This window comes from Engystomops pustulosus, chromosome 6 (genome assembly GCF_040894005.1).
Source record: "Engystomops pustulosus chromosome 6, aEngPut4.maternal, whole genome shotgun sequence".
Classification (NCBI taxonomy): Eukaryota; Metazoa; Chordata; class Amphibia; order Anura; family Leptodactylidae; genus Engystomops; species Engystomops pustulosus.
The window spans coordinates 8,448,542-8,474,571 of record NC_092416.1 but is presented as its reverse complement, the minus strand read 5'-3'; the positions used below and the strand labels follow the sequence as shown (position 1 = coordinate 8,474,571).

Here is a 26,030-nt window from a genome sequence, read left to right as displayed (position 1 = left end):
CTACTGGGGGCAGGCTGGGCTGGGCTGTATACTACATGGGGCAGGCTGGGGTGCTGTATACTACATGGGGCAGGCTGGGGTGCTGTATACTACTGGGGGCAGGCTGTATACTACTGGGGGCAAGCTGTATACTACATGGGGCTGGCTGTATACTACATAGGGGCTGGCTGTATACTACATGGGGCGGGCTGTATACTACTGGGGGCAGGCTGTATACTACTGGGGGCAAGCTGTATACTACATGGGGCTGGCTGTATACTACATAGGGGCTGGCTGTATACTACATGGGGCTGGCTGTATACTACTGGGGGCAAGCTGTATACTACTGGGGGCAGGCTGTATACTACTGGGGGCAAGCTGTATACTACTGGGGGCAGGCTGTATACTACATGGGGCTGGCTGTATACTACATAGGGGCAGGCTGTATACTACTGGGGGCAGGCTGTATACTACATGGGGCTGGCTGTATACTACTAGGGGCAAGCTGTATACTACTGGGGGCAGGCTGTATACTACTGGGGGCAAGCTGTATACTACTGGGGGCAGGCTGTATACTACATGGGGCTGGCTGTATACTACATGGGGCTAGCTGTATACTACATGGGGCTAGCTGTATACTACATGGAGCTAGCTGTATACTACATGGGGCTGGCTGTATACTACATGGGGCTAGCTGTATACTACATGGAGCTAGCTGTATACTACATGGGGCTGGCTGTATACTACATGGGGCTAGCTGTATACTACATGGAGCTAGCTGTATACTACATGGAGCTAGCTGTATACTACATGGGGCTGGCTGTATACTACATGGGTCTAGCTGTATACTACATGGGACTGGCTGTATACTACATGGGTCTAGCTGTATACTACATGGGGCTCGCTGTATACTACATGGGGCAGGCTGTATACTACATGGGGCTAGCTGTATATTACATGGGGCTAGCTGTATACTACATGGGGCTGGCTGTATACTACTAGGGGCAAGCTGGGCTGGCTGTATACTACTGGGGGCAAGCTGGGATGGCTGTATACTACTGGGGGCAGGCTGTATACTATAGGGGGCTGGCTGGCTATATACTGGGGGGGCTGTGACCAATGCATTTCCCACCCTCGGCTTATACTCGAGTCAATAGTTTTTCCCAGTTTTGGTGGGAAAATTAAGGGCCTTGGCTTATACTCGGGTCGGCTTATACTCGAGTATATACGGTATTATTAAAAATAACTGAAAAATCTTTAAGACACGCGATGCATATCATATATCATAGTTCAAAAGTAATTTATTAAATGACAAACACACAAAAGGAGAGCGAGCAGGAAGAATGTTTTATCCATTGGGCACTATATCACAAAATATTTTTTTAATGCTGCCCTGCTCTAAAGGGCTTGGTTTCTTTTATTTTTGAGTTGTATGAGGGGTGATTTTTTGTGGGACAATCTGTACTTTTTAGTGATCTTAAAGGCTACATAATGACGTTTTGATTTCGGTTTTATTCTTTTCTATTTTCTATGTTTCATTACTAGTATGTTGCTTTATCACGATTGTGTGGTTTGTGTGGCCATGAGAAGTCTTGGTCCAAAACACTGATCGGATAATCCACCGTTGACCAGTAGAGCCATGTGACAGGAATCATTGCTTGGGATTGGTTGGGGCAAGAGAAAAAGTCCCATCTGTGTCAGAATCAGTGGAGTTGGCCTCTTGAAGCAAAGCGTTGGAGTTGGCGGAAGTGAAGATAGTTTGTCTTGGAGTAGCTTTATAGCAGAGACGCGGTAATCTGACTTAACTCTCTATTCCCCGCGCTGGCTTCAGGTCTCCTAGAAGACGTGTTTTCGAAATCCTCATTGAGGACCTTTTCAAACAATCCCTGGCAAAGACTACACAGCTTTTTCTTAAAATCCCGACCAATAAAGACATAAAGTAATGGATTGATACAACTATTGATGATCATCAGGTTGTTGCTAATGACCGCTATGATACGAAATTTTCTCTTATCAATTTTCTCAGCTTCAATTGTCCTTAGAAGGGAAAAGACGTTATATGGAACCCAGCAGATGAGGAATGCCCCAATAATGGCCAAGATTACTTTATAGGGTCGCGATCTGGAAGTCAGGTGTTTACTTCTCATACGTAAGTAGATGGCTATATAACATGAGAGAATAACGAGGAACGGGAGAAGGAAGAAAACAACAAATTTTAGGATCCCCATCCATCTTATTTTACCATAGATATCAGCCTGGTGATAGCAGGAATTCTTCTTCATCTCATATTTGTTAGCGGCAATGAGGAAAGACAAACAAAATGTTACAGAAACAATCCAAATTGCCAGAGCCACCAACAAAGCCCGTCTTGGTTTCCGGTGGTTTTGGCACCAAACTGGAGAAAAGACACAGAGGAAACGATCGAGACTGATGACCATGAGCTGTAGGACACTGACAGTGGTGTTGAGGAAGAAGAGGAACCAGTATAGGTCACAGAGGAATGGTCCCAATGTCCATTGGCGAATCACATAATACTTTATACGGACAGGTAGAGCTAAAGTGAAGATAAAATCAGTGACAGCGAGATTGAGGAACCACACCACATTGACAGTCTTCTTCAATCTGAACATACCGAACCAGATGACCAGACCATTTCCAATGGATCCCAGTGAGAACACCACCGAGTAGACCACAATATTAAAAGTAATTAATCTGTGATCATGTTGAGTCTTTGTATGGTTAAGTGGTTGTATCCTGGTGACATTCTCCATACTTAGAGTTTGAGCCTAAAAAAAATTGATAAGACATTAGTTTAATATTATTATTATTATTATGCTTAATTTTGGTGTAGGGGATATATAGTATATCTTTTAGGGGCGCGGTGTGGGGCTGTAAGTTTGAGATACTGTAAGTGCATTGTTAAGATGATGACATCTCAGGACAAATTCACCAGTGATAATCCAAGGCCAGAAGTCACAAGGAAGTTCCAAATTGGAAGGAACAGATCATATCATGTAAGTTTCTAGATGCCACTTCTTTCTGTGTCTGTTTATTACTGTAGTCATAGACTAATCTTCTATTGTATAAGACATTTATATGAATGTCATATGAAACAATCTGCAATCAAGGCCAGATTATATGGAGGGGACACAGGACCACTTCCCCTTGGGGCCTCCGCCACTTTAGAGATAGTAAGGGGCTGTTAGCAGACCTGCAAGTGCAGATGATTAATCGTGATGATTAGAGATGAGCGAACATACTCGTCCGAGCTTGATGCTCATTCAAACATTAGCGTACTTGCAACTGCTCGTTGCTTGGACAAGTATTTCGCCAGCTCGAGAAAATGGCATCTCCCGACATTTAAATTTTTGGCATCCAGAAACAGAGCCAATCACAAGCCAGGAGACTCTGCACTCCACCCAGCATGACGTGGTACCCTTACACGTCGATAGCAGTGGTTGGCTGGCCAGATCAGGTGACCCTGGGATAGACTAGCCGCTGCCCGCGCTGCTCGGATCATTCTGTGTCTGGATGCCGCTAGGGAGAGAGCAGCTGCTGGTCAGGGAAAGCGTTAGGCTGTTCTATTAGAATAGTGTTAGGCAGGAGTGATTCTACAAGAACCCAACAGCCCTTGTTAGGGCTACATTAGCGTTTTTCAAAAGTTAAAGTGACACACTCAGTCACAGCACAAAATCCTTTTCTGTGCTGTCAGTGTAGGTTAGAAACTAGCCATAGCAATCATCTTCTGAGGTTGCTGTCTGATTTCTTCTGCATGTTTTGTTCTATTTAAAAAAAAGAAATTACAGTTTATATTTCTGTTTTGTCTATAAAAAAATTTTGGAAAATGTTGAACCCGAGGGCTAAGGGTAGAGGACGAGGGCGTGGGCTTGGGCATCCAATTATTGCAGGGGTCAGAGGCCGTGGTCCTGGGCGGGGTGAGACACCACCTGCTGATGAGGGAGCAGGGGAACGCCGCAGAGCTACACTCCCTAGGTTCATGTCTGAAGTTACTGGGACTCGTGGTAGAGCACTGTTGAGGCCAGAACAGTGCGAACAGGTGATGTCGTGGATTGCGGACAATGCTTCTAGCCATTTGTCCACCAGTCAGTCTTCCACGCAGTCCACCCATGTTACCCAAGTGAGCACTCCTCCAGCTCCTCCACCTCAACCTCCTTCCCTCCAGTCTGCCCCCTCCCAGGAAAATTTGTAATTTCATTCGGAATACTCTGATTTCTGGACCCTTCCCAGAGCCACAAACCACTTCTCAGGTTGCTGCAGAGCTCTTTCCCGATGCCCAGGTTTTCCAATGGTCGCAGTCTGTGGGTGATGATGACATTGTAAACGTAGTGGAAGAAGTGTGTAAGGAGGTGTCGGACGATGAGGAGACACGGTTGTCAGACAGTGGTGAAGTTGTTGTCTGGGCAGGAAGTCCGAGGGGGGAGCAAATCTAGGGATCGGAGGATGCTGAGGTGACAGACCCAAGCTGGGTTGATAGGCCGGGAGAAGACAGTGCTTGTGAGACGGAGGCGAGTCCTATACAAGAACAGGTTGGAAGAGGCAGTGGTGGGGCCAGACGGAGAGGCAGGGCCAGAGCTGGTGCATCAGCGCCAAATGTTTCACGTAGTCAAGCTCCCGTGGCGAGGGCTAGATGTTCTCAAGTCTGGAGGTTCTTTAAAGAAACAGCGGATGACCGAAGGACTGTGGTGTGCAGCCTGTGCCACACCAGGATCAGCAGGGGTTCCACCACTACCAGCTTAACCACCACCAGTATGCGCAGGCATATGAGTGCTAAACACCCCACCCAATGGCACCAAGGCCGTTCACCTCCGGCTGGGCCGACCACTGCTCCTTCCCCTGTGTCATCTGCTAGTCAGCCCCCTGCCCAGGACCCTGGCACAAACACCTCCCACTCGAAAACCACACCTTCGCCTCCACAATCTTCCACAGCTTCCACCAATGTCTCCATGCGCAGTGTTCAGCTGTCTATACCCCAGACGCTGGAGCACAAGAGGAAATACAGTTCCACCCACCCACACGCCCAAGCCCTCAATGTCCACATCTCCAAATCACTCAGCCTGGAGATGCTGCCCTATAGTCTGGTAGAGAAAGAAGCCTTTCGCAACCTCATGGCAGCGGCCGCCCCTTGGTATTTGGTCCCCAGCCGTCACTACTTTTCCCAATGTGCCGTCCCAGCCCTGCACCAGCACGTGTCAGACAACAACATCCGTGCCATGACCAACGCCGTTTCTGACAAGGTCCACCTAACCACGGACGAGTGCTGCTGGGCAGGGCCACTATAAATCGCTGGGTTAACTTGGTGGAGGCTGGGACCGAGTCCGACCCTGGGGCCGCTCATATACTGCCGACGCCGAGGATTGCAGGGCCTACCTCGATCATGGTCTCTCGGACCTACTATGCCTCCTCCCACCCCTCCTCCTCCGAATTACCATTCGTGGGCATGGTGCCATCAGTTGGTAGCTCTAGGCACAGCAGCAGTGCCCTCGCTAAGCGACAGCAGGCGGTGCTCAAACTGCTGAACCTAGGCGATAAAAGGCACACTGCCCAAGAGCTATTACAGGGCATAACGGCGCAGACCGAAGCCAGGCATGGTGGTGTGTGACAATGGCCGTAACCTGGTGGCGGCTCTGCAACTCGGCAGACTGACACATGTGCCATGCCCGGCCCATATGTTAAATCTCATAGTTCAGTGGTTCCTCAAGACATACCCCAATCTGTCTGATTTGCTCACGAAGGTGCGCCGCATCTGTGCGCATTTCAGGAAGTCCAGCACAGATGCTGCCACTCTCAGGGCAGCGCAGCGCCGCCTCCAACTGCCCGCTCACCGACTGTTGCGCGACGTGCCCACGAGGTGGAATTCAACATTAACCATGTTATCCAGAGTTTACCAGCAGTGCAGAGCGATTGTAGACTGCCAGATGTCAACTTCCACCAGAACTGCTAGTCAGGTCAGTCAGCTTCCTCAAGTCTACAATGAGGAGTGGACGTGGATGTCTGATATCTGTCAGGTGCTGAGTAACTTTGAGGAGTCAACACAGATGGTCAGTGGCGATGCCGCCATCATCAGCCTCACCATCCCGCTGATTGGCCTGTTGAAAAACTCTCTGGTCAGCAAGAAGTCGGAAGCTTTGCGCTCCTCACAAGAGACGGGGAAGAAGATTCCCTTGTTGATAGCCAAAGTACCCTCAGGTCTGTTTCTCAGCGCATATCGGAGGAGGTGGAGGAGAAAGAGGAGGAGATTGTTGGCGAGACAGAAGAGGGGAGCATCGCTCAGTCCTTATTAACTGCTCAGTGTGTATGGGCAGAAGAAGAGGAGTTGGAGGAGGAGGAAATGGGCAGTCAGGCCAGTGAGGGGAGTGAATTCTTGCGCGTTGGGACTCTGGCACATATGGCAGATTTCATGCTAGGCTGCCTATCCCGTGACCCTCGCGTTCAAAGAATTTATTCCAGCACCGATTACTGGGTATTCACTCTCCTGGACCCACGGTACAAGCAAAATCTTTCCACTCTCATCCCTGGAGAGGAAAGGAGTGTGAGAATGCATGAATACCAGCAGGCCCTGGTGCACAAGCTGAAACAGTATTTCCCTTCTGACAGCGCTAGCGGCAGAGTGCGTAGTTCTGCGGGACAAGTAGCGAGGAAGAGTAGGCGAGCAGGCAGCTTGTCCAGCACTGGCAAGGGTACGCTTTACAAGGCTTTTGCCAGCTTTATGTCACCCCAGCAAGACACTGTCACCTGTCCCCAGTCTCGGCAGAGTAGGGCTGATCTTTACAGAAAGATGGTGAGGGAGTACGTAGCTGACCATACCATCGTCCTAAATGATCACACAGCTCCCTACAACTACTGGGTTTCAAAGCTGGACATGTGGCACGAACTGGCGCTGTATGCCTTGGAGGTTCTTGCCTGCCCTGCCGCTAGCGTGTTGTCCGAGCGGGTTTTCAGTGCAGCTGGTGGCATCATCACCGATAAGCGTACACGCCTGTCGACTGACAGCGCTGACAGGCTGACGCTTATCAAGATGAATAAAGCCTGGATTTCTCCGGATTTTCATTCTCCACCAGGTGAAAGAAGCTGAACCTGAATAATGTATGCACTCCTCCTCCTCATTGTCCTCCTTCCCCTCCTCTTTGTACACTAAAGCAGAGGAAACTGGCTATTTTTTGCCTGGGCCAACTGGCTCTAGCTATAGTACTCTATGTATTTAATTTTTCTGGAGGGCCACCGACCCGGTCCTCTGTTTTTGAAAACTTTATTGGACTGCCATGTACAGGCACTATCCAAATTTAATTGTCTCCATAGCAGCCTCACTCGGTCACTCTGTCATGGCCATGCTGTTGCCCATAATTTTGGCATAATGGTGCGATTAAGCAGCCTCAGAGGCATCCATGCATGCTGCCCCTGCTGTTTCCTGTCCATTTCCGTGGTGTTTCCATCCTTTTCTGAGGTTTCCAAGTGTTTGGCCAAGCTTCCCTGTGCAGAGCCTTGGTCCCCTTGAAAAATGCTCGAGTCTCCCATTAACTTTAATGGGGTTCGTTATTCGAGACGAGCACTCGAGCATCGGGAAAAGTTCAACTCAAATAACGAGCACCCGAGCATTTTAGTGCTCGCTCATCTCTAGTGATGACCCTGCACCATGAGGGCACCTGGGGTGACACAAGCCCTGATAGAGCAGCACAAAGAGGATGGTTACGGACTCCTCTGTTATGTTCTGCTGGAGCTCAGGGTAGAAGCAGCCGCTGTCGGCGTGACCCAATAACTATCTCCCCTCTGTCTAGGAGGACAGACAATTATTGTGTCCAGTGGGTGGCATCATGGTCAAAACGATGCTACTTCCTACTAAAGCCGACAACAGGACAGTCCAAGAGGGGAGATGGAGAGGACAAGGGTGAGGAGGTAAATCAGATATATATATATACCATGGACCTACTTGTATGCCCCAGGCTGACTCCTGTGCTATCACTGTATACTTATAGACAGACATGGAGTAAATATATCACTTCTCTGTCTTTTGGCTAAGATCAAGTGTATAATCCAAAAACAATAAGTCATACATTAAGTAGTACTCCAGGTAATCTGACAGTAATATATACCAGAAAAGCCAAGACAAGACAAGAGGAAGAAAACAAGGCTACACAATAATTAATGAAAAATCGTAATCTTTATTACACATACATAGCACAAACAAGAGAGTAACCCGAATATACTCGAGTATAAGCTGACCCAAGTATAAGCCGAGTCCCCTAATTTTACCTCAAAACCTGGTAAAACCTATATTTTTTTTACTCTAGTATAAGCCGAGTTTGGGTTTCCAGCACACTTTTTTTGTGCTGAAAAACTAGGCTTATACTCGAGTATATATGGTAATACAGATAATAGATAATACAAAATGACAGGGACAGATATAATATGGCAAAAGGTAGCAATGCATAAGAGCTAGTATACATATACATGCTAAACAAGCAGTAAAGCTACCAAACAATATGGGGCACATTTACTAAGGGTCCGCAGCCGCGAATCCTTCGGGTTTTCCCGAATATTTCCGCTTTGCGCTGTATTTCATGGGATTGATTTTTGGCGCAATCGCGCCGACTTTCGCGCGACAGAAATCGGGGGGCGTGGCCACCGTACAACCCGAAGGATTCGGAAAAACCGCAGAATTTAAAAAGCCATTTGTGACGCAAGATCAAGCACTCACATACACCAGAAAAAAGCAGGTGAACTCCGGCGGACCTTGGCGCAGTAGCGACACCTGGTGAATATCGGCGCACGGACCTTACTGAATCCCGGCAGAACCCGAATCAGCGCCGGAGAACCCGCCGTTGGATCGCGACTGGACCGGGTAAGTAAATGTGCCCCTATGAGTCACAGAAGCGCGGCACAGCCAGGGATGAACAAATAAATGCCAGAAGGTGGCGAAAATGGCGCTAGGTGACAGGAAGGAGGACAAACTATTACCGGGCGTGCATTGTGTATCTCGCCCTGTGATGCACTCATATTATATACATATATTTTTTATGCTTTCTATGTGTAATAAAGATTACGATTTCTCATTAATTATCGTGTAGCCTTGTTTTCTTCCTCTTTTCTTCTTTTAGGTCAAACAGAGAAGAACTACAAAGTGGGGAAAAATGGTTCCATTAGAATTAAACCCATGAGGTGCCCAGAATTTTCCCTGGGGCCCCCCCACTGCTTGTAACATTGTTAATACTGGTGTCTTCTTATCTGGCAGGGGTGTTACACACCAGGTCCTCCACCCACTGTAGCCACTACACAGAGTACAATAGACAATGACATCATCACCAACCTGTGACCTCATGAGCCTAATCCCACATAGTGATCGCAGTCCACTCCGATGTGTCTCTGTGATGCCTCTCTTACCTGATGGTGTCCTCGCTAGGTTAGTCCTCTTCTAGATTCCTGCTCTTCGGGACGTCTGAAGAACTTCTCAGCCCTTTCATCAGACGTCTGGTCTGAGATGGCTTGTGGTGATGTTACTACAGTAGATTACTCAAAATCTTACCAAAGTTTCTTTTCGCATGGAATCCCATTTTTAGCAGCTGGAGAGTCACAGACATTTGAGCTGCTACATAAGACCCTTATTAGGGAATATTACTGGGGATAACTTAAAGGGCACCTACCACCCCGATTCTACCTATAAAGGTAGAAGGGGTGGTAGGTGGATGGATGGGACGTGAGGAGAGACCTTTTTTGGGCTAATCCCCATGTCCCGGGTGTCTTTTAGAAAACTTTATTGCAGGCATATGTAAATTTTTTTATGCGGCTACTGGGACGTGGAGTAGCCGGACATGAGGCTACTAGTCACGGCTATTCTACGCTCTCGTAGCTGCGCGCCCTCGTCCTCGACCCGGCATCTGCGGCCTTCCGCGCATGCACAGTAGCTCCGGCCTCGGAGCCGCGGCCGGCCAGCCGAAGGCGTGGAATAGCTGCGACTAGTAGCCTCATGTCCGGCTACTCCACGCCCCAGTAGCCGCATAAAAAAATTTACATATGCCTCCAATAAAGTTTTCTAAAAGACACCCGGGACGTGAGGATTAGCCCAAAAAAGGGCTATCCTCACGTCCCATCCATCCACCTACCACCCCTTCTACCTTTATAGGTAGAATCGGGGTGGTAGGTGCCCTTTAAGTATCAAGTCAAGACACCAATCACTGGTCCTCATCAACCAACAAAGATAAACATGAAAAAAGCTCAGAACAGATGGATATAAAGATACTCAATAAAGCCAAACAAATTAGGAAAAGGGCGAGGAAACGTACACACTTTAATGACACTACAACCGAAATGGCTTCATGGGGAATCTCATGTAACATCTGGGGTAAAGCAGGAACACAAACTCTAGCTGATTATACGCTGATAGGGTGCTACCTTCATTCTCAGACTTGTGATCTGGACCAGACAAGGTTTTACAGATACCTTCAACTGCGGCACAACCTTCATGGCCATAATAACTGCTTGCACATGCTCTGTTGCTTCTGCCTCCGTCCCTCCTACTGTAGGCTACAGGAATTGTCATGGGTCCTCCTTCTGGAGCTCGATGTTCTTGCATCCTGGTATTGTACACATCAGTGGGCCTAAGGTAGATCATGTTCAATAGCAGAAGGTGGGCACATGCACAAGAGTAGTAATAGTGAGGACAGAAGAAGAGCCTAGAAGTTTTGTCAGTGTTTTGTGTAAATGCGTATAGGATCTATGTGGTCTATGTGTGTATATAGATTATTCTATGGATGCCCGTGAATTGCTCAAAAACAAGAAGCTCCACACACAGGAAATGTCACCACCGCAGCAGACGTTGCTCCACACTGACCACCGAGGATCTCACCAGCTTCACCATCTGCTTCTTATGAAAGCACAAACACAACTGGAACATTTCCTGAATGTGTCTACACGGACATCACAGAAAGTGTCTAGACAGAGATACATTTATCCCAAAACCTTAACTGCGCTAGAATAACATGACTCACCTCTCCCTGGTACCATGGCCAGAGGTGGCTCCGCAGGTTTCCTCCTGTGAGGAGCAGCTCACCTTCTAGTGACCTGCACATGACGAGAAACATTGTTTCCAGTCATTATGTGATTTATGACCCAGATTTTCCAGCAGTTTTTCCCTCTGCAGACTTATGTTGCCTCAATGAGCATCTCTCTGTCTTGCTAGCAAGATGGAAGTCAGCAAAACTCACAAAGAGAAAAGCAGATTAGGAGGGAGGATGATGAGAGTCAATTTAAAGAGGACCTTCCACCACCTCAGATGTGATGATTAGCAAGCCATTCTGTTGGGGCTGCGTCACGGCGAATTTTATTTCTAGCCCCCACGGTATAATCCTCTCCAGTGTCAGAGAGGAGGTGCTGGAGCAGAGGAGGGGGTGTGTTTCATGCTACTCTTCACTGACACCACCCAATTATCGGCAGATGGTATTCGAAAAGCTTTTTCGTACAATCTACAGACTGGGGCAGATTTACCTACCCGGTCGATTCGCGATCCAGCGGCGCGTTCTCTGCGGTGGATTCGGGTTCTGCCGGGATTCACTAAGGCAGTTCCTCCCACGCCAACCAGGTGTCGCTGCTGCGCTGAAGTTCCCCGGAATGCACTGATCTTCACCAAGCCGGACCGAGTGAAGGTAAGCGAGAGTCCCGTGACACTTTTTTTAAAAAAATGCGGCAGGGTTTGTTTCGAATCCGTCGGGTTTTCGTTCGGCCACGGCCCCCGATTTCCATCGCGTGCATGCCAGCGCCGATGCGCCACAATCCCATCGCGTGCGCTAAAATCCCGGGGCAATTCAGGGAAAATCGGCGCAAATCGGAAATATTCGGGTAACACGTTAGGAAAACGCGAATCGACCCTTAGTAAACCCTTAGTGACCCCCATTGTGTTCACACATTGGCCCACATTTATTAGGCTTCTTGTGCCGGTTTTCTGGCGGTCTTTGTGCACACATCGTGCACATGTATTTATAAATCTTGTGCACCTTTTTTAGTACAAGAGGTTTTGATTTTTTTAAATGTATTAAAACACAATGGGGGACATGTATCAAACTTTTGGCTTATCTTTTCCTTTAATTTCTGAGACTTTTCCTTGTGTTTGTGTCATTTGTGACTTTTTTGGCGCCTAAAACTGTCTCCTTTCAAACGTGGCCATTGTTTAGTTTCCTCCAGTGTTCCCTGAGTTATCACCATAATCCAGATGTGAAACTAAACCTAAAGCTGCCCCTGACCAAGCGTAGTAATTAGAGTCACAAATTTGCTAAAGACCAAATGCCACATGTATCAATAAGGAAAAATATTGGATGTTCAGATGGCGCAGATGTGATAAGTATTCCTAGGTCTGTATACATCTATTTAAAAGACATCGCGTTTCGCACTCAGCGCCACTTTATAGATCTTTTCTTATTCAGCGGGTGTTACTCGTTGGTGTCTGGCCTGACCGAGTCCACTCATCACTATTTATTATCTGTTATACTTAATGCAAATCTCATAAGACTATCCTGCAGCGGGGAGGGGGGGGGGCTGAGGTGTCCGCTTGACAGGTGTAAAATTCAAGTATAAATGTGATGACTCATCGCAAGATAAATTCTTCCGTTTTTTAAATTCTTTTAAGTTTACTATTTAATTCACAATTTCAATTATAATAATAAAAAAATGTTTATTTACTGAACTGGTAAAATTAATTGTCACAATAGATGTAAGAATAAATGGTTCAATATCTTCAGAAGTGATAATCCTTCCAACAATCATTTTAAAAGAATAATAGTTGATATTTTAACAAATCTATAATAGGAAAATAAATGTGACTACCTGGAGCTATCACTAGAGGGAGCTCACAGACTTACTGTGTTATAAATTGAACTCTATGACAACACAGTATTCAATCAGCTAATGAGCTCCCTCTAGTGGTGGCTGACAGTTTTAATATTTAAATATATGGAGGAAATGTATAACTCCAGCATATTTTTATTGACTTATGATATTTTAACAACTTAAAGGGGGGTTACCAGTATTATGATACTACTTACAAATCTTTGAGATCAGTCATAAACATCCGTGGTGGTCCCACCCTTACTCTGAATACCTCATGATTTAGCTGTTGGAAAGGACATTGGCACTGGAGTCAGTATATCACCATCTCCCGCTGATGTCACATCCATTTGTTCCAGTTCAGTTCAATAGGGATAAGTTGCAACACCAAGTACACTTATAATACATTGAATAGCCCCAGCTTGGTGACCAGTGAAGAGATGGTTTCTGCAAACAGTTGAGCAGTCAAGGTTGGTTTTCAGAGCACCACTTGTTTCATATTGATGATCCCTTTAATTAACGCTGATATTAAGGGAATGTTCGAAAAAAGCAAATCTGCTGCAAAAGTTTTCTGAAGCTGTCACACAAACCATCCCATTCAGACCAGTAGGACTGGGCTTTCTATCCGCAGTGGGGTCCCTGTTTAGCCACGACATTGAGCTGCTACAAACAGTCAGGTGGATGTATTATTAGGGAGGTACAAAAAGTCTAAAAACACATAAAAAAATCTGGTGGAGAGAATGTACAGCATGTTTTGACACAAAATGGACCTGATTTCTCTGGAGGACTCAGCACTAGAGATGAGAGGACTTGACTTTCAAGTTTGGGTTCGGCCCCCTGACCAGGACATGTAGCCATGTTACCGGATTCCATTTACCGGATTGACTGTTCGGCCACCAATCCGGCACACAGCTGACCCATTGGAGTCAGACACTTGGTCAACCATTGAGACATCTCGTCCTTAGCTAATTTCTAAGGACATTATACAAAAGGTGGCTATGGTGTGATCTAATTATAATGTACAAATGTATCACCTATTACATCGAGACCGGTAATCACAACAAGGTCTACGGCTCAAGAGAATAGAAGGTTTGCAGATCTCATTCTCAGTTTTCCTGCCACAGGATCTTGTGAAGTTTCAAACATTCTACAAGTTACTGTGGTGCCCAAATGTGTATCCTGAAAGCAAGACTGTTACTCTATTAGAGCTAAAATCTTGAGATTGGATGTTGTTCTAGTGACTATTCTGCATGATACAAAGGGAAAGTCAGGTCCAACGTGAGTCCCACCCCGAACCCAACCCACTCAACAATGAAGTTTTAGAGGCTAGACTTTGTCCAAATGTATCTATTCAAGGTTGAATTTAGCTTTCGAGAGTAACTCTCACACTCTGGTAGCCTATAATTTAGGTCACCCACAATGCATTAAGACCAAACTGAAAATGTGTAGTTCTTTAAATAAAAATGTCTACCAAAAAGTCTTTAAAATCATCTTTCTAGGCGATTCAGTCCACCCATTAAGTGTTGAGGAACCTTAAAAGTCAAGGAAGAAGTTCATCTTTGAAGGTGGCTCCACGGTTCAGACCACCTGAGAGTTAGATGTTGACTTGGTCTTGCTGATAAGATCTTTTGCCACTGAATCCTCATTGAAAGCTTTCTCGAATATGCTGTGGAAAGACCTGCAGATGTTGTCCTTAAAGTCCCGACCAATGAAAACATAGAGGAAAGGATTGACACAGCTGTTCATGAAGGCCAGGCTGGAAGCAAAAGGAATGGCAGCACTTATCTTATAGAACAGATCAGAATCGTGATAAAAGGAATGTAATTCCAGCAAGGAGAAAATATGGTAAGGAATCCAACAGACAAAGAAGCAAATGATCACGGTGATGATGACCTTGAAGGGCTTGGTAGAGGTGGTCAAGTGATTTCTATAGATCCGTTGGGCAATCACAGAGTAACAGGTGACAATGATGGTGAAAGGTATTAGAAATCCCACCAAGAATCGCATTGTGACTAAAGACTTGTGTCGGATCCTAGCATCATCTATTGACCCATTAAGTTTATAGTTGTTACTACAACGGATTGTGTAATTATAATCTTCAGTGTCTCGAAATATGAAGTAAGGTAAGCTACATAGAAGAGCCAGGAACCAAACTACGATGACAACGAACAAAGCCAGTCTTGGAGTTCGGTGGTTTTGACACCAAACCGGGAAGATAACCGAGATCAAACGGTCAATGCTGATGACTGTGAGCAGGAAAACACTCGCAAAGAGGTTGACGAAAGCCAAGGTACTGTTAAACTTACACATGAAGCTCCCGAAGGACCAATGAAATCCATTAAGAAGATAGGATATGCTGAAGGGGAGAAATAAGGTAAAGGTGAAATCCGCAATCGATAAGTTAAGAAACCAAATAACGTTGACTGTTTTCTTCATCTTGAAGATCGAGAACCAGATGACCAGACCATTCCCGATAGTCCCAAGGAGAAAATCCAAAATGTAGACCACCGCAGTGAAATAATGCAGGGGAGAAAGTTGAAAATCTTCATAATCATCATAATCATAATAATCAGTGGTATTGGCCGAGGTGTTGTACACATTGGTAATATTGGTGGCCAGATAGGTTGTTGTGGTGGTCTCCATGACTTCAATGGTGGACGATGCGTTTATAGAACCTATAAAAAAAAGAACAAAAAAATATTACAAATAAACGATAAAATTGTCCAAATCCTCAAGGTTTTAAAAAAACATGTGACCTTTCACTATCAATTAAAGTTTGGTTTAGAGTCTGACAACAAGCAACTATGAACACATACTATATACATACACATCAACTGTGAATATGGTCTATATGTTTGTGTGCATTTTATTCACAGTTGATCTATATTTGTGTGTTTATGTATATTCACTGTTTGAATATATTTATATGTGCAGTGTATTCACTGCTGGTATATATTCATGTCTGCTATATAATCATTGCTGGTGTATATTTACATTACCACTAAAAAGTTTGGAGTCACTTAGAAATGTCATTATTTTTTAAAGAAAAGTACATTTTCATTCAATGAAGCTAACATCAAATGAATCCAAAATACATTGTTAAATGTGGTAAATGACTATTTTAGCTGCAAACATCTGGTTTTTAATGCAATATCTACATAGGTGTATATAGACCCATTTCCAACAACACCATTTCAGTGGTTTACTGGTACATTGTGTTTGCTAACTGTGTAAGACTAATGGATGTTAAGAAAACCTTTGAAACCCTTGTTCAAGTATGCTAGCACATCTGAAAACAGTTTGGCTGTTTAGAGAAGATATAAAACTGACTTTCCTTTGAGCCGGTTGAGAATCTGGAGCATCACATTTGTTTGTTCTATGAAACCCTCACAATGGCCAGAAAACAAGATCTTTCATGTGAAACGTCACAGTCTATTCTTGTTCTTGAAAATAAAGTCCATACCATGTGACAAATTGCCAAGATACTGAAGATTTCCTACAATGGTGTATACTACTCCCTTTAGAGCAGAGCACAAACAGGCTTTATCCAGAGTATAAAGAGAAGTCCCCCTGCACAACTAAGCAACAAGATAAGTACATTAGAGTCTCCGACGCCTCACAGGTCCTCAACCTCACAGGCCCTCTACATTGAAGAGACGACTCCAGGATGCTGCCCTAAGGTCAGAGGGCAAAGAAAAAGCCATATCTGAGACTGGCTAATAAAAGTAAAAGATTAATATGGGCAAAAGAACAGACATTGGACAGAGGAAGTGTAATGGACAGACAGATCTAAGTTTGAGGCATTTGGACCACACAGAAGAACATTTGTGAGAACCACTGAAAAGAGGGTGGATGACGCCTGACGCCATTTTTCACATGGTGAGGGTCATGTGATGGTCTGAGGTAAAGGGGTAAATTAGTGCAAGGTGAAAGAGATTTGGAATAAGGAAGGCTATCACTTCATTTTGAAACATCACCATACCCTGTGGACAGCGCTTGATTGGCACCAATTTTATCCTACAACAGGACAATGACCCAAAGCCTCCAAATTATACATGACCTATAAGGGAAGAAGCAGCTGCTGGTATCTATGTGTAATGAAGCGGCCGCCCAGTTACCAGATCTCACCCCATTCCGCTGTTGTCGGAGTAGTTTGACCATAGGGTACAGAAAAAGTGCCCAGCAAGCTGATGCAATTTGGCGTAGGGGCTTCTAGATGCATGGGGTGAAATTTCTCCAGATTACCTCAGCAAATTAACAGTTAGAAACCAAATGTCTGCAATTCTGTAATTGAAGCAATGCAGCATTCTCTGATGAAAGCAAATTTTGAAGGAGAAAATTAAAACTTCAAATGATGTGTATCATCTGGAGTGTATATTTATGTGTGCAGTATATTCACTGTTAGTGTATATTTATGTTTGAGGTATATTCACTGCTGGGGTATATTTATGTGTGCTATATATTCACTGCTGGTATATTTTTATGTATGTAGTATATTTGCTACTGGTATATATTTATGGGTATAGTATATTCACTGCTAGTGTAAATTTATGTGTGCTATATATTCACTGCTGGTATATTTTTATGTGTGTAGTATATTTACTACTGGTGTATATTTATGGGTATAGTATATTCACTGTTGGTGTATATTTATGTGTGCAGTTTATTTACTGCTGGTGTTAATTATGTGTGCTATATATTCACTGCTGGTGTATATTTATATATTAATACTTCAAATAAAAAAATATATTAAAAAAATTGTCAGTGTCTGGACTGGATGTGTATTCACTGCTGGTGTATATTTATGTTTTCAGTATATTCACTGCTAGTGTATGTTTATGTGTGAGGTATATTCACTGCTGGGGTATGTTTATGTGTGTGGTATATTCACTACTGGTGTATATTTATGGGTGTAGTATATCCACTGCTGGTGTATATTTATGTGTGCAGTTTATTTACTGCTGGTGTTTATTTATGCATGCTATGTATTCACTGCTGGTGTATATTTATATATTAATACTTCAAATAAAAAAATATATTAAAAAAATTGTCAGTGTCTGGACTGGATGTGTATTCACTGCTGGTGTATATTTATGTTTTCAGTATATTTACTGCTAGTGTATGTTTATGTGTGAGGTATATTCACTGCTGGGGTATGTTTATGTGTGCTATATATTCACTTCTGGTGTATTTTTATGTGTGTGGTATATTCACTACTGGTGTATATTTATGGGTGTAGTATATCCACTGCTGGTGTATATTTATGTGTGCAGTTTATTTACTGCTGGTGTTTATTTATGCATGCTATGTATTCACTGCTGGTGTATATTTATATATTAATACTTCAAATAAAAAAATATATGTAAAATATTGTCATTGTCTGGACTGAATGTGTATTCACTGCATGTGTTTATTTAAGTTTGTAGTATATTCACTGTTAGTGTATATTTATGTGTGCAGTATATTCACTGCTAGTGTATATTTATGTGTGAGGTATAATCACTGCTGGGGTATATTTATGTGTGCTATATATTCACTGCTGGTGTATATTTGTGTGCTATATATTCACTGCTGGGGTATATTTATGTGTGAGTTATATTCACTGCTGGTATATTTTTTTGTGTGTTGTATATTCACTCCTGGTGTATATATTTATGTGTGAGGTATAATCACTGCTGGGGTATATTTATGTGTGCTATATATTCACTGCTGGTGTATATTTGTGTGCTATATATTTACTGCTGGTGTATATTTATGTGTGATTTGTTCACTGCTGCAGTATATTTATGTGTACTCTATTTTAACTGCTGGTGTATATTTATGTGTGCAGTATATTCACTGCTAGTGTATATTTATGTTTAAGGTATATTCACTGCTGGTGTATATTTACGTGTGCACTATATTCACTACTGGTGTATATTTATGTGTGCAGTATATTCCCTGCTGGTGTATATTTATGTGTACAGTATATTTGATGCATGGACATATTTATGTGCAGTTTATTCATTTCCATATATATTTATACACCTACCGGCCACTTTATTAGGTACACCTGTCCAACTGCTCGTTAACACTTAATTTCTAATCAGCCAATCACATGGAGGCAACTCAGTGCATTTAGGCATGTAGACATGGTCAAGACAATCTCCTGCAGTTCTCCCGAGCATCAGTATGGGGAAGAAAGGTGATTTGACGCCTTTGAACGTGGCATGGTTGTTGGTGCCAGAAGGGCTGGTTTGAGTATTTCAGAAACTGCTGATCTACTGGGATTTTCACGCACAACCATCTCTAGAGTTTACAGAGAATGGTCCGAAAAAGAAAAAACATCCAGTGAGCGGCAGTTCTGTGGGCGGAAATGCCTTGTTGATGCCAGAGGTCAGAGGAGAATGGGCAGACTGGTTCGAGCTGATAGAAAGGCAACAGTGACTCAAATCGCCACCCGTTACAACCAAGGTAGGCAGAAGAGCATCTCTGAACGCACAGTACGTCCAAATTTGAGGCAGATGGGCTACAGCAGCAGAAGACCACACCGGGTGCCACTCCTTTCAGCTAAGAACAGGAAACTGAGGCTACAATTTGCACAAGCTCATCGAAATTGGACAGTAGAAGATTGGAAAAACGTTGCCTGGTCTGATGAGTCTCAATTTCTGCTGCGACATTCGGATGGTAGGGAACTCTTTGGGCCCCTTGGTACCAATTGAGCATTGTTGCAACGCCACAGCCTACCTGAGTATTGTTGCTGACCATGTCCATCCCTTTATGAGCACAATGTACCCTGTAACATCTGATGGCTACTTTCAGCAGGATAATGCGCCATGGCATAAAGCTGGAATCATCTCAGACTGGTTTCTTGAACATGACAATGAGGTCACTGGACACAAATGGCCTCCACAGTCACCAGATCTCAATCCAATAGAGCAGTGATGGCGAACCTTTTAGAGACCGAGTGCCCAAACTGCAACCCAAAACCAAATTACTTATCGCAAAGTGCCAGTACGGCAATTTAACCAGAAAACTGACGGTTTAGTTTAGAATCAATTTACACAGGACTGTCTGAGCTCGGATTCCAGCAGTCCTATACACACTGAAACGCCACTTTTACACCATTTTACATCACATAAAAGAGTAATAAAAAGTTATCGAAATGTCACGCAGTCCTCAAATTAAGCTCATTAAGCAAAAAAAATCGCACCTCCCCAGCTCCGTGCACTAAAGTTATTAGCGTCACAAGATGGCGAAACTATTTTCTTTTTCGTACACTGTTTTAATTATAGAAAAAGCATTAAAACACAATAAAACCTACAAATCTGGTATCACTGCGATAGGACCGAACCAAAGAATAAAGGAGACAAATGATTTGGAGCGCACAGCGAAAGTATTAAAATCCAGCTTCCCAGTACACGACATGGAATAATAAATGAGAAGTAAAATATGTTACGCAAAAAATAAGCCCTCACACAGGTATAAATATATAAATGCACATATAAATATATAATATGCATATACATAAATAAAAATACATATGTTACTTACTTACAGGTGTCTGTTATTCCGGGGGGGGGGGGAGGTGCAGCATCTGGAGTTCGGTTCAGTGTGGTTATGAGGCATGAGTTCCAGGGGAGGGGGTGATGGGGGGCAGTGACCGGAGTTGAGCGGGGGGGGGGGGGGTGTTTTAGTGAGAGCGGCCGGAGTTCTTGCGGGGGGGCGGGGGGGGTCGGCGGGTTGCGGTAGCAGGCATAACAGGCTGGGGTTCGGGCGGGCGCGCGCGCGGGGGGGGGGGGATCTGGCTTGTGGTAGCAGGCGCAGTTTGTGCCGTGAGTATCGGCCCGGTTGCGGGCGGAGTTTTATGGGAGGTGCGGGAGCGGGCAGGATGGATGCGCTGAATTAAAAAAAATAAATAAATACACTCACCTCAGACTCGTTCCTCCGGCTGATCACTGCAGCGCACACGGAGTAAGGTGCCCAGCGCTGGCAGCGTAATTACATCATTACGCTACCAGCGCGGGGATGCTTACCGTCCTGTGCGCTGCAGTGATCAGAGTGACGGCAGTGTCAGCGCCCCGCTCTGTCATGGCTGTTAGCAGTATCGGAGCAGCTCCGATACTGCTAACAGCCATGACAACCAGGTGTGGACAGTGGTTGTCCGCACCTGGCAGTTGTTGGGAGGATGGGGCGCGTGCCAGCAGTGAGGGCTTTGCGTGCCCTCTCTGGCACGCGTGCCATAGGTTCGCCACCGCTGCAATAGAGCATCTTTGGGATGTGGTGGAACGGGAGATTCGCATCATGGATGTGCAGCCGACAAATCTGCGGCAACTGTGTGATGCCATCATGTCAATATGGAGCAAAATCTCTGAGGAGCTTCCAGCACCTTGTTGAATCTATGCCACGAAGAATTGAGGCAGTTCTGAAGGCAAAAGGGGGTCCAACCCGTTACTAGCATGGTGTACCTAATAAAGTGGCCGCTGAGTGTATATTTCAGTGCACATATTTAAGTGCCGTTGTTTTGTGGGATTGTTACTCCACTGACTGGGGATATCAGTGAACAATAAGGGGCAATTTATTATCTAGCACCACAACGGCTACATGAGCAACTGAGACCATGGGAAGCTCCAAAATATTGAAGCAATTGGGCATTCTGGAGAATAGGTTAAACTTGATGGAGGTGGCCTTGTGCCTTTTCCAGTGTTGCCATGATACAATGTGGTGCAGAGTATTGCAGCGCTATACAGTGACCACCAGGTGGAGCTGTATAGTAGTCTCTGACTTCTTCATATGTTTATAGAAGTTTTAGCCTTAGAGGACAGATGGAAACAGGCAGTAGATAAATAGAAGAAACCCTCTTGTGTGGTTTTTGAGGAAATCTGTCAGCTTCCTTTTTGAGAACCTCTTGTACAAAAATGATCAAATCATCAGTTTTTGCAATTATGTTATTTATTTGGCTGACGACTAATGTACTAGTGCAGCATGTGACTAGGCTCCAATCCTGACGCAGCAGAGCTAATGTGCGCTCCACTCTGCTGCACCGGACTTCTAGGTCATTACTGAGGCTGTAATCTGGGCGCTGTTCACACTGATGAGTCCATCTATAACAACAGGCATAAGAATAGGTAAATAGATAATAGGTGGATGGATGTATAGATCGATGGATAGATAGATAGGAGATAGATGAAAAGATAAATAATAGATATATAGAAACAAAGGGCCACATGTATCACTCGCTTTTTTTCTGCACCATTTTTGCGATTATACGCCAAACTAGCCGCGCAGCAAAAATAACCAGGTTTCCCTTATCTATCTTACCAATCCAGATGTTTTGTTGCGCCTAATGATATTCATCACTTGCGACTTTTCATTTAGGCGCAAAAACACTCCAGCCCGAAGGCTGAGAAGTAACCACTGAGCCCCTGTGCAGAACAGCTCATTTCTAGCAGCAGAGCTCAGGCAGACACTAGTACAGATAATACAGACATTACATACACTGCAGACACTAGTACAGATAATACAGACATTACATACACTGCAGACACTAGTACAGATAATACAGACATTACATACACTACAGACACTAGTACAGATAATACAGACATTATATACACTGCAGACACTAGTACAGATAATACAGACATTACATACACTGCAGACACTAGTACAGATAATACAGACATTACATACACTGCAGACACTAGTACAGATAATACAGACATTACATATACTGCAGACACTTGTACAGATAATACAGACATTACATACACTGCAGACACTAGTACAGATAATACAGACATTAGATACTCTGCAGACACTAGAACAGATAATACAGACATTACATACACTGCAGACACTAGTACAGATAATACAGACATTACAGACACTGCAGACACAAGTACAGATAATACAGACATTACATACACTGCAGACACTAGAACATATAATACAGACATTACATACACTGCAGACACTAGAACATATAATACAGACATTACATACACTGCAGACACTAGTAAAGATAATACAGACATTACATACACTGCAGACACTAGTACAGATCATACAGACATTACATACACTGCAGACACTAGAACATATAATACAGACATTACATACACTGCAGACACTAGTACAGATAATACAGACATTACAGACACTGCAGACACTAGTACAGATAATACAGACATTACATACACTGCAGACACTAGTACAGATAATACAGACATTACATACACTGCAGACACTAGTACAGATAATACAGACATTACATACACTGCAGACACTAGAACATATAATACAGACATTACATACACTGCAGACACTAGTAAAGATAATACAGACATTACATACACTGCAGACACTAGTACAGATCATACAGACATTACATACACTGCAGACACTAGAACATATAATACAGACATTACATACACTGCAGACACTAGAACATATAATACAGACATTACATACACTGCAGACACTAGTAAAGATAATACAGACATTACATACACTGCAGACACTAGTACAGATAATACAGACATTACATACACTGCAGACACTAGTACAGATAATACAGACATTACATACACTGCAGACACTAGTACAGATAATACAGACATTACATACAACAGACACTTGTACAGATAATACAGACATTACATACACTACAGACACTAGTACAGATAATACAGACATTACATACACTGCAGACACCAGTACAGATAATACAGACATTACATACACTGCAGACACTAGTACAGATAATACAGACATTACATACACTGCAGACACTAGTACAGATAATACAGACATTATATACACTGCAGACACTAGTACAGATAATACAGACATTACATACACTACAGACACTAGTACAGATGATACAGACACTACAGACACTAGTACAGATAATACAGACATTACATACACTGCAGACACTAGTACAGATAGTACAGACATTACATACACTGCAGACACTAGAACAGATAATACAGACATTAGATACACTGCAGACACCAGTACAGATAATACAGACATTACATACCCTGCAGACACTAGTACAGATAATACAGACATTACATACACTGCAGACACTAGTACAGATAATACAGACATTACATACACTGCAGACACTAGTACAGATAATACAGACATTACATACACTGCAGACACTAGTACATATAATACAGACATTACATACACTGCAGACACTAGTACATATAATACAGACATTACATACACTACAGACACCAGTACAGATAATACAGACATTACATACACTGCAGACACTAGTACAGATAATACAGACATTACATACACTGCAGACACTAGTACATATAATACAGACATTACATACTCTGCAGACACTAGTACAGATAATACAGACATTAGATACATTACAGACACTAGTACAGATAATACAGACATTACATACACTGCAGACACTAGTACAGATAATACAGACATTACATACACTGCAGACACTAGTACAGATAATACAGACATTACATACACTGCAGACACTAGTACAGATAATACAGACATTACATACACTGCAGACACTAGTACAGATAATACAGACATTACATACACTGCAGACACTAGTACAGATAATACAGACATTACATACCCTGCAGACACTAGTACAGATAATACAGACATTACATACACTACAGACACTAGTACAGATAATACAGACATTACATACACTGCAGACACTAGTACATATAATACAGACATTACATACTCTGCAGACACTAGTACAGATAATACAGACATTAGATACATTACAGACACTAGTACAGATAATACAGACATTACATACACTGCAGACACTAGTACAGATAATACAGACATTACATACACTGCAGACACTAGTACAGATAATACAGACATTACATACACTGCAGACACTAGTACAGATAATACAGACATTACATACACTGCAGACACTAGTACAGATAATACAGACATTATATACACTGCAGACACTAGTACAGATAATACAGACATTACATACACTGCAGACACTAGAACAGATAATACAGACATTACATACACTGCAGACACTAGTACAGATAATACAGACATTACATACACTGCAGACACTAGTACAGATAATACAGACATTACATACACTGCAGACACTAGTACATATAATACAGACATTACATACTCTGCAGACACTAGTACAGATAATACAGACATTAGATACATTACAGACACTAGTACAGATAATACAGAAATTACATACACTGCAGACACTAGTAGAGATAATACAGACATTAGATACATTACAGACACTAGAACATATAATACAGACATTACATACATTACAGACAGGAGCTGCAGACTCTATTTACAGTTCATCACCTTCTATTTACAAAACATTCTGCAGAATCCTGAGCTCACAGCAAGAGAGAAGAGAACTTTGCAGAATGTTGCAGATATTACAGACAAGTGTCCCCCATGTAATTCTGCACAGTATCACCAGTGTGTCTGAGGGGGATACTGTGCAGAATTACAGGGGGCAGCAGGAGACCCTCCGGGAGAAGCCCCTGCTGAGGAGGTCACTGGGTGCAGGGTGTCACACACCTGGGTGCTGCTGAGGAGGTCACTGGGTGCAGGGTGTCACACACCTGGGTGCTGCTGTGAGTGTTATCTTCATTCTGGGCTGTGGGAGAAGCAGAGAGGAGCTTGTAGCAGGATGACATGTAAGTGCCTGAATCTAACATTGCGCCTAAACTGTGATAAAGTAAAGTGATTAATAAGAGGCAGGAAATTACCTTATCACAGATGGCTGTAGCTTGTGATAATTCTGGCAAAACAGTGCGCCACAATTTAGGCGCAACTACTACACAAAAGTGATAAATGTGGCCCACTAGATAGATAGATAGATAGATAGATAGGTAGATAGATAGATAGATAGATAGATAGATAGATAGATAGATAGGAGATAGATAGGTAGATAGATAGATAGGACATAGATAGATAGATAGATAGATAGGTAGATAGATAGGAGATAGATAGATAGATAGGAGATAGATATATAGATAGGAGATAGATAGATAGATAGATAGATAGATAGATAGATAGATAGATAGATAGGAGATAGATAGGAGATAGATAGATAGATAGATAGATAGATAGATAGATAGGAGATAGATAGATAGATAGATAGACAGATAGATAGGAGATAGATAGATAGATAGATAGATAGATAGATAGATAGGAGATAGATA

At 43.4% G+C, this 26,030-nt stretch overlaps 2 protein-coding genes across 5 annotated transcripts in view; both read right to left on the bottom strand.

Annotated features, from left to right (window-relative positions):
* Nucleotides 1-1,754: 1,754 nt before the first annotated feature.
* On the bottom strand, nt 1,755-2,750 carry LOC140065265 (chemerin-like receptor 1). Its single transcript, XM_072112864.1, has one exon. It carries the CDS (start codon nt 2,748-2,750, stop codon nt 1,755-1,757), a length of 996 nt encoding a protein of 331 aa, XP_071968965.1.
* Nucleotides 2,751-12,668: 9,918 nt separating this feature from the next.
* LOC140134559 (chemerin-like receptor 1) overlaps nt 12,669-26,030 on the bottom strand; it is a 201,363-nt gene continuing 188,001 nt past the window's right edge. For 2 of the 4 annotated variants that reach the window (XM_072154957.1, XM_072154955.1), the window contains exon 2: nt 12,669-15,482. In XM_072154957.1, coding sequence (XP_072011058.1) covers nt 14,386-15,450 — 1,065 coding nt within the window. In that variant the 5' untranslated portion in view covers nt 15,451-15,482 and the 3' untranslated portion in view covers nt 12,669-14,385. Of the gene's footprint in view, nt 15,483-21,763; nt 21,891-25,383; nt 25,463-26,030 lie in introns of those variants that run through there. The other 2 variants (XM_072154956.1, XR_011856359.1) reach the window with 2 other exon arrangements.